This window comes from Rhinoderma darwinii, chromosome 11, assembly GCF_050947455.1.
Source record: "Rhinoderma darwinii isolate aRhiDar2 chromosome 11, aRhiDar2.hap1, whole genome shotgun sequence".
In the NCBI taxonomy this organism is placed as follows: domain Eukaryota; kingdom Metazoa; phylum Chordata; class Amphibia; order Anura; family Rhinodermatidae; genus Rhinoderma; species Rhinoderma darwinii.
In genome coordinates, this window is record NC_134697.1 from 85,328,008 (window position 1) to 85,338,284 (window position 10,277).

The following is a 10,277-nucleotide window of genomic DNA, read 5'->3' on the forward strand; positions in this document are numbered from 1 at the left end:
ACCCAGAGCAGACCCCCCCCCCCCATCCAACGCAGAACCCAGAGCAGACCCCCCCCATCCAAGGCAGAACCCAGAGCAGACCCCCCCATCCAACGTAGAACCCTGAGCAGACCCCCCCATCCAACGCAGAACCCTGAGCAAGTGCAGACTCTCTTTCTACAGACTCCAGACCGGCCAATCACAGCCGCCGTCCTGTTCTCGGCGCGCTATGGGAGACGTTTGAAAGCGTTCACTTGTACTCAGGAACACGTGACCGCGTGACGTCAGCACATACAAGGAGCCCGTACACTCTCATCTACCGTCTAATCCATAATGAAGTGCATGCTGGTAACTGTAGTCCTCCACTTCCTGTTTACATCACGCGCAGGCATAACTAGGAGATCACCGAGAAAAGCCTTTGAAGTAAAAGGAAGAACTATATCTATGTGAAACACAGACAGGAACTAGTGAGGTGAGGACGCGGAAGCCTGATGGCCGAGCGAGGAGACTGGCAGCAACTAATGTAACTCAGTGCATCATTTTATATGTCTGTTATCAGAATACAGGAGGAGCAGACTCTGGTGTCCAGTCAGTTATTAGAATACAGGAGGAGCAGACTCTGGTGTCCAGTCTGTTTCTTATAATACAGGAGGAGCAGACTGATGTCCTGCATGTGTCTTAATTATTAAAATGAAGCAGGTGCTTGCCCTTATGTCCTGTCTAAGTTATGATAGTACAGGAGGAGCAGATACTGGTGCCCTGTCTGTGCCTGTCTATTATAATACAGTAGGAGCATACTCTGGTGTTGTCTGCGTTTAATTATACTACAGGAGGAGCAGACTCTGGTGCATTGCCTGGTTATTCTAGTATAAGAGGAGCAGGTGTACTCTGTCTGATTTCTATAATACAGGAGGAGCAGACTCTGGTGCATTGCCTGGTTATTCTAGTATAAGAGGAGCAGGTGTACTCTGTCTGATTTCTATAATACAGGAGGAGCAGACTCTGGTGTCACGGTTGTGTCTGGTATATTACAGAAGTATAGTAGTATGCAGTCATTTTACTACAGGAGGAGCAGATTCTGGTTCCACGTGTGGTCTCATATGCTGTTAGGACCCAGACAGATCTTTTCTGGAGCAGTATAATAAATGACCTGTTCAAAACGAAGGACATTTAGAGAAGTTAAACAATGGCGCGCTAGAGTGTTTCTGGAACTTGGGAGCTGCATAAATGGGGTAGCTCGCTATGCTCCGCTGTTTCCGGACGTCTCATTCACTTTTGGGGGAGTTTCATTTAGGCCTCGTTTACACGAGCGTGATATACGTGCGTGCGACGCGCGTGCTTTTCCCGCGTGTCGTACGCACCTATATTAGTCTATGGGGCCGTGCAGACAATCTGTGAGTTTTGCGCAGCGTGAGTCCGCTGAAAAAACTCACGACATGTCCTATCTTTGTGCGCTGTTCGCGCATCACGCACCCATTGAAGTCAATGGGTGCGTGAAAATCCTGCGCACCACACGGAAGCACTTCCGTGGGAACAGCGTGATTCGCGCAACAGCTGTCAAAAGTATGTTTTCAAACAAAAGCACCTCGTGCTTTTCTGTTGACAAACATCCAAACGGAGTGTCATCATGATGGCGGCTGCGCGAAAAGCACGCAGCCGCACATCATACACCGATGACACACGGAGCTGTTAAGTGCCTTTTGCGCAGGCAAAACGCTGCGGTTTTTGCGTGCGCAAAACGCACCCGGGTACACCTCGTCCGTCCATGACCGTGGCTCAGCGACAGAAGGTAGGACAGAGGTCAGGGGGCCCCGTTCTAGAGATAGGCGGATCTATGGGATATTTATGCCATTGTCCAGGTTGGAGTACAGTGGCTGAAACGATTAGGCAGGAGGGTGCTAATAGCAAGAATAGTCAAGTAATAGTCCAGGTTCAGGGCACGTATAAGCGGCAACAGGTTGTAGCAAGAGGCAGAGACGTGGTCAGGAAACAATCCAAGTTCGGTACACAGATTAGCAGCTACAGTTGTGGCGTGAGACAGACAATTCTGATTTATTGGAGCCGCGCAAGATACTCTCCGGGCGTCGTATGGGTGCTACGGCAACAGTACCGCCCAGCGTGCAGGAGCGTCTCTCCACGTGCGATGTTAGTACAGGCGGGAGAGTATAACTGGAGGGACACTTTAATAGTCTGGCAAGGAGGAATTGTAAAGGGCAGATTTATATAGAAGCCAAAAGGGTGAGACCAATCAGGTATGAAGGCAAGAGATCCAGAGAGGCCGGAATCGAGCACTCAAACAATGGAATCGGCAGTGGAGCGGTCAAATGTTTCAGATCAAAGGAAAGAGCTACTTACCGGGACACAGGAGTTTCTGGGTTCAATCCTGATGGGTATATCCTGTAGATATGCCATAAATGTCCGAGATGGGAATACCCCTTTAAGGAAAAATGAGGGAGGTCAAACGTAGTGAATGTCCCTCCAATAGAGGTTATGGCGTCTGGCGATTCTCGTACAGGAGGGGCAGACTTTGGTGTTTCAACTATGGTTTGGCTATTAAAATATAAGAGGTGAAGAGTCTCGTGTCCCCTCTGTGTCTGGTTATACTGTAGTAGTAGACCCTGTTGTTCTGTCTCTCTCCGTTTAATGCAATACAGGAAGAGCAGACTCTTTTTCAGGACAATGTTCTGCTGGGACTCCTGGGGTCCTGGTATTCCCTAATGGCAGTTCCCACTTTCAGCAGGATAATGCCCCCGCCACACTGCACAAATTGGTCAGGAATGGTCTGAGGAACTTGACAAAGAGTTCAAGGTGTTGATTTGGCCTGTCAATTTTCTAGATGTCAATCCAATTGAGCATCTGTGGGGTGTGCTGGAAGACCAAGTCTGATCCATGGAGGCCCCACCTCACGGCCCTCTCCAACAGCTCATCGTGGTCGCGGGGTGCTGATGGTTGTCATGGCAACCTGGGGGCCTAATGAAGCCCCCCCAGTAGTGTTAAAAAAATAAAATTGACTGCAAAAGTCTGATCTATTACAATATAATGTTATTCAACCCGCACAATGATCAATGTAAAAAAAAAAAAGAATGTCAAACCCCAGAAATGCAGTTTTTTGGTCACCTTTGCGCCCCAAAAAATTGGATAAAACTGATCAAAAAGTTGTGTGGTTCTAATAAAGACTACAGCTCGTCCAACAAAAAATAATCCCTCACATCGCTAAATTGACGAAAAATGTAAAAAAAGTCATGGCTCTCAAAACTGAGAGCGGACACAAAACAAATAGTTTTTTCTTTGTAAAACGGGAATCCCCCTTTCAGACTCTTACCGTTAGCCCTTACAGACTAGTGGTTTTTCCTGCTCCAACCTTTTCATGACCAGTGCATGCGCCCATAATACTTACCTCCTAAACCTCCTATTTTTCGCAGGATTGTCTCACGAACAGATCACAAAATTGACGGGGTTTATGTAAAGTTGCACCGTCAGTACAGATGACTGATGGATTTAGCTTACAGCGGCGTTATGCGGCTTCTATATATAATGGATACATAGAAGCTGCAGCTCTAACAAAAATAATTTTTTTTTAAATAAAAATGTGTATCAGTGTGATTGGTTCAAACTTCTAATAACTTTTTCATATACAGCTGCTTTGTATCCTGTATACAGAGCAGCTGTATCTTGCGCTGAAAACTGTATCGGTCAGGTCATCATAACTTAGACGTGATCAATAACCGGTGGATCGCAGGACCCGCCTTCACTGAACCCGTCAGTCCCGCTCACTTGACGGATACACATTTAAGCACCAAACACACTGATGCACATTTTATTATTATTTTTTTTAATGTTTTCAAAGGTGTACATAGCCTTAAAACCCCTCATTCTTTTCAACCCCCTTTATCTGGGAAATTCAGGCAACATATTACACCATGAAGTGGCTGGGAGCCATGTGCCAAGTCCAGTTATAACATTTACCTAAGAGAGAACACCTCAGGTGTTATGGTGACTGCGGAGGAGCATTTATTGAGTATCTGACGATGATTCGGGAGAACATTATGTTGACTGCGTCTCAATATCAACACATATCCAGAATTTTATGTTGCTTTGGTTGGGTATATTCACTATTCCCATAGAGTTCTATCTCCATGTGGGGTCATACGGCTTGTAGATAAGTTTTAACCATGTTGATTCTCTACGTTCAGATCAAGCTGTGAGCTGAATCCAACCTATAGTAAAGATACTTGGGAAGATCAGATGACTCGTTGACCATGAACAAGGACTGGAGTTACTTGACAGAAAGAATATTAAACCTCACCCAGGAGATCATCTACCTGCTTACCCGTGAGGTGAGGGACTTTGGCAATGATGTCAAGTGCCATGAAAAAGTGATTCCACAAATGTATTTAGATATATTTCGTTGTCTCCTTCCATACACAGGATCACACATTAGTGAACCGGACATCTGGTGAGTGTTTGACCACTAACAGCCACCCCCATGGGTCAAGAGGATGGAGCTGGACTGAGAGCCCCATCACGGAGCCTCCACCTCGCTTACTGGTACACGAGAGACGAAATGAGCAGAAGATCCTCGAACTCGCCAACAAGATCATTCATCTGCTGACTGGAGAGGTGAGGACTACCGGGAATGCTGGGACATTATATAGTAACGCTATGAAGGTGTCGGGATGATGACTGTCTCATTGTGTGTCAGGTTCCTATAAGGTGTCAGGATGTCACCGTCTATTTCTCCATGGAGGAGTGGGAGTATCTAGAAAGACACAAGGATCTGTACATGGACGTCATGATGGAGCACCACCGGCCCCTCACATCACCGGGTAAGAGGGATCTGTACAAGGACGTCATAACGGAGGACCACCAGCCCCTCACATCACCGGGTAAGAGAGATCTGTACCAGGACGTCATGATGGAGGACCACCAGCCCCTCACATCACCGGGTAAGAAGAGCGAGTAATTTTAAGGGTCACCATCATCTAAGATCCATATTCACTTTGTATTTGATCACTGTGCATGTCTTCTGCAGATGGGTCCAGTAAGAGAACTCCACCAGTGAGATGTACCAGCCCTCTGTATTCCCAGGGTTGTCCAGAAGAAAATTATAAAGTATCTCAGGATCATCAGGTAGGTGGAATTGAAGTCTTACCGGGCACAACAATAACAAAGTGAATCCCAATGATCTGATTTCTCGGGAAGCTGTTCAGATCTTATACCCTGATCTTCCTTTCTTTATTTTTATAGAATGAAGCCCATTATTTCTGCCGTTTTTTTTCTATTTAGGTTGAAAATCAAATAAATATTAAGGTTGACGATGTTGACTTAGAACGACAGGAGACACAATGCAGGGATAATAGAAAATTTAAGGAAAAACAAATTCCTATAGAAATGAGTCTAGGTAAGTATCTTATACATCTCATTGTTGTCTCTGCGTCGATCCATATCTTTCATCTCAATCTCTGCTCCGTTTACTGTAATAAATTGCATTTTTATCTACTGTAGTATTTCCTTTCGCAGCCAATAAACATACTGAGAATGCCTTAAAGAGTCTCCTCCTTTTACCCCAAAACTGTGAAACCAACAATATAGATCTCAGACAAGCGTCTCTTAACCGAAGTCCTCCAAGGCTACATCCAGGACATCGCCATGATATATCACGTGAACCCTCCAAATGTGTGCAGAGACGGTCTGATAAGTCACAGATCAATACTTCTGGTTTAGCTGAAAGGCACGGTAAAATATTTCCATGTCCTGACTGTGGGAAACATTTTACCAAGTACTGGAATCTTCTTAGACATAAGAGAACTCACAAAGTGAAGAAAACGTTTCCATGTTCGGAATGTGGGAAAAGTTTTCTCCGGTATTCACAGCTTACAGGACATCAGAGACATCACACTGGGGAGAAACCATATTTGTGTCTCGATTGTGGAAAATGTTTTATTCAGAAATTGTATCTTACTGAACATCAAAGAGTCCACACAAGAAAAAAGCACTTTCCATGCACTGAGTGTGGGAAAATTTTTATACGTAAATCTCACCTTGAGGAACATCAGAGAATTCACACAGGGGAGAAACCATATCCATGTTCTGAATGTGGTCGAAGTTTCACCCGCAAACAGCACCTTGTTGATCATCATCGTATTCACACGGGGGAGAAGCCATTTCTATGTCCTGAGTGTGGGAAATATTTTAATCACAAATCATCTCTTGTTCACCATCGTAAGACCCATGCAGGTGAGACTTTATTTCCATGCTCTGAGCAAGAGACTAGTTTGAAGGATACATTAAAGCTTATTCCCTATCAAAGAATGCTCACAGGTCAGGAAGTGTTACTGAGTCTCGAAATGTGAAAACTCTACTAGACTGGGGAAGAGAAAGAAAATAAAAACTGATTTCTTTCTTCTGGACAGTGCAGAGATGTTTAGATTAAAAAAACGTGCCACATTGTATAGTTTTTCTGTAAAGAGGTACAGAAATAGAGGATGCTAACTATACTGTATTCATCTCTTCAGAAGGGGGTCCTCTTACATGGCTCAATGTGGGTCGTGTAAATGATCGCTGATCAATGAGACTGCTCGTTGATCGGCGCTCGTTTGCTCCTCTCACAAGGAGCTATGTCTGGGGACGAGCGCTTGTTACTACAATCGCTCATCCTCGTATATTACTATCATGTCGGTAGCATGTCTCGCTGTTTACACGGGGATGCGCTGCCGACAACGATAATATTTTCGGCTGCCCAAAAGATATGATCAGCAGTTTGCTCATTCATCGGCTGATCGTTGCGCTGTTTACATAGGACAATGAACGGGAACAATCGTTCTGCGAAGGTTCGTTTGCCCGTTAACTGGCCCATGTTAAAAGGCTTATACAGTTATAGACAGGGTGGTAATGAGGAATAGTTTGTGTGTCGTAAAAATAGTGTCGGTTCGGCTGACGTCAGGACACATGCTGTTTTTGCTGTGCCGGCCTTCAAGGTCCCGCTGTGGGGAGACAGAGTGATTGCCCACCAACCAACTGGGAACATAAAAGAAATTGCAGCGTGCAGGGATGAAGCCATAAAGGGGTCACTGAGTTATTAAAAAAAAAAAAAAAAAGACACATACAAGTGCCTCACATTTGGACATATTCGCAATATAAACAATGAAAACCTGTCACGAGGTAATCCATAAGGAGGGCGGCTGCGGACCCCACAGTCTGTCTCAGCCGACTGCAGGGGAAATTATTATTGGAGCAAAGAGGGGGCACTTCTACTTTGTGGGGGCACAAAGGGGATTATTACTGTGCAGGGGCGCAATTGTATCCTCGTAGGTGACATTTTTAAAGTGTAGGGGCTTAAAGGCGGCAACTATCACTTTGTGTTGGCACAAAAAGGAATTATTACTGTGTGAGGGCACAAAGGAGGGCATTTGTTTTTGACAATTATTTGTTGACTACGTTATTTAGCGGTATGGGGGAGGGTGCAAAATATATATCTTGGCGTCTATGCCCCATATTTTTAAAGAACCTAGCAATGCCCCTGGCTGCTAGTGCTGCATCAATGGGTCACTTAAGAGATGAAGGTGAACAGTACGGATGGGAAACAGTTAGCAGCCATGAGGAGAGTTTGCATGGGGGCAGTGCAAAAAAAACAACAACTTTTGCACCAGGGCCCCTAAGTCTCTACTCCTCTGGGGCTAACCATGACCAAAGCTAACAGTGTCTATGTAATCTGGTAGTAATCTAGCCAACACATGAACCAAATGATTTTTACTTATGCAGAAAAAAAAAACAAATTTGCCAACTGTAAAACATTACTTTTATATTTACGGACGTTTTATTTTTTCTAGCTAATGGACACAGAAGAAATACATTGGAGAGATCTATCATAGCACCCGATTATAGAATAGAAGAGAACGCCAGACAAGAGTCTTTGGGAGGAAGTCCCATTGCCCTAAATGTGCACCCAGTATTTCTCAATGATCCCTCCAATTATGTGGAAAGATGTCCTGATCAGTCACATATGGATTCTCCTGGTACAGCTCAACCAAACGGTGAAATATTTCGATGTTCTGAGTGTGGGAAAAGTTATACTGATAATAGAAATCTTCTTCGACATCAGAGAATGTACAGGGGAGAGAAATCATTGCCGTGTCCCAAATGCGGGAAATATTTTGTACGTAAAACATGCCTTAATGAACATCAAAGAACTCACACAGGGAAGATACAATTCCCATGCGCCGAGTGCGGGATATCTTTTACACGCAGGTGCCATCTCGTGGAACATCAAAGAATTCACACAGGGGAGAAGCCATATCCGTGTTCTGAATGTGGTCGAAGTTTCACCCGCAAGCAGCACCTTGTTGATCATCAACGAACTCACACGGGGGAGAAGCCATTTGTATGTCCCGATTGTGGGAAATGTTTTAACCACAAAGTATCTCTTGTTTTGCATCGTAAATGCCATGTAGGTGAGAAATCCATTCCATGTCCTTAAAGGGGTATTCCCAACTTAAGTGTTCCCCTAAAAACAAGGCCATAGAAACTTACATCATCCCACATGTGCCGGTATATGTATGTACTGGCCGTTTCATTGCCGCCTGTGTCTGGCGTTCAGCTCTTTGTTCTGCTCTGTCCTCCTTGATATGGGTAATACATAGGCACATTCCCTTCCAATTTGTGAAAACCCCACCACAGACTGCAGAATCATTCAAACCGAGCACGCGCGGTCACCACAGAAGTGCATCGCCGGTGGCCGTAACCAAAGACAATGGACCATAAATGTGACTTGGTCAGTAGAAAGTTTAACAAGAGATGACATTTGAACAAGCCATCTCTGATAATTAAAGGTATTTGAGAACATTTTTATTTGGACATTGGCTATTTATCTAACATGGATCAATAAGGGTATGTTCACACACTATTTTTTGCAGGCGCGTTTTTCGCGGCGGTATTCGCCTGTGGTCATTGAGTGCCGCCGGCAAAAAAACATGCGACATGCGCTTTCTCTGCCTCCTATTGATGTCAATGGGAGGTCAGAGATGTAAACGTCCAAAGATAGGGCATGTCGCTTCTTTTTTCCACAAGACGGGTTTTCGACTCGCTGCAAAAAAAGCGCCTCCCATTGAAAGCAATGGGAGGCATTTTCGGCTGTTTTTTTGGCACGTTTTCCGTAAAAAAACACGTTAAAAAAACTGTGTGAACTGGCCCTAAGGTCATGCCCACACCTAGCGTAAATACAGGGTGGGCCATTTATATGGATACACCTAAATAAAATGGGAATGGTTGGTGATATTAACTTCCTGTTTGTGGCACATTAGTATATGGGAGGGGGGAAACTTTTCAAGCTGGGTGTTGACCATGGCGGCCATTTTGAAGTCGGCCATTTTGTATCCAACTTTAGTTTTTTCAATGGGAAGAGGGTCATGTGACACATCAAACTTATCGAGAATTTCACAAAAAAAACAATGGTGTGCTTAGTTTTAACGTTACTTTATTCTTTCATGAGTTATTTACAAGTTTCTGACCACTTCTAAAATGTGTTCAAAGTGCTGCCCATTGTGTTTGATTGTCAATGCAACCCTCTTCTCCCACTCTTCACACACTGATAGCAACACCGCAGAAGAAATGCCTCCCGATCTGACCCCCTTAGACTTTTATCTTTGGGGTCATCTGAAGGCAATTGTCTATGCTGTGAAGATACGAGATGTGCAGCAACTGAAACTACGGATACTGTAAGCCTGTGCTAGCATTTCTTCTGCGGTGTTGCTATCAGTGTGTGAAGAGTGGGAGAAGAGGGTAGTGAAATACTGTATCATCAGAGTAACACAATGCAAGTAGAGAGGGAAAAGCCACACTCACCCGGTCGGAAGTATAAAATTATTTAATGCTTGTAAAAAATGTGTGTGGGGGGGCTAAGACAGTGTCAGGCAACAGCCGTTTCGTGTACAACGATTTCTCAAGCCCTCAAGGGGGGGCTAGAGAAAGCGTTGTACGCAAAACGGCTGTTGCCTGACACTGTCTTCGTCTCCCCCCCACACCTTTTTTTACAAGCATTAAAGAATTTTCTACGTCAGACCGGGTGAGTGCGGCTTTTTTGTCTCTATTTGCATTATGTTACATATGGTCTTACCTACAAAGCCCAGCACCTCCCTAGACTTATACCGCAGCCCCTGTTGCACCTCCGTGGGCAGTGTGCTGCCGAATGTCCAGAAGGACTACTGGTCACAGCAGTGCCGGCTGATTATTTTGTATTATTAGCGGAGTGAATGAGATTTGAACAAATCTCATCGACACGTTTCGTAAAAACTCAGCCAAAA

The 10,277-nt window shown here is 44.7% G+C and overlaps 1 protein-coding gene across 2 annotated transcripts; it reads left to right on the forward strand.

The window, feature by feature from the left end:
• Positions 1-278: 278 nt before the first annotated feature.
• LOC142663689 (uncharacterized) lies at positions 279-8,820 on the forward strand. 2 transcript variants are annotated; one of them, XM_075842455.1, is made up of 8 exons: positions 279-451; positions 4,173-4,316; positions 4,408-4,599; positions 4,682-4,925; positions 5,012-5,109; positions 5,266-5,380; positions 5,500-6,216; positions 7,809-8,820. In XM_075842455.1, the coding sequence occupies exons 2-8, from the start codon at positions 4,239-4,241 to the stop codon at positions 8,453-8,455; spliced, it is 2,091 nt and encodes a 696-aa protein (XP_075698570.1). In that variant the 5' UTR covers positions 279-451; positions 4,173-4,238; the 3' UTR covers positions 8,456-8,820. The 2 variants fall into 2 exon arrangements, with proteins under 2 accessions (XP_075698570.1, XP_075698571.1); XM_075842456.1 differs by having other exon boundaries at positions 449-502.
• The last annotated feature ends 1,457 nt before the right edge of the window (positions 8,821-10,277 follow it).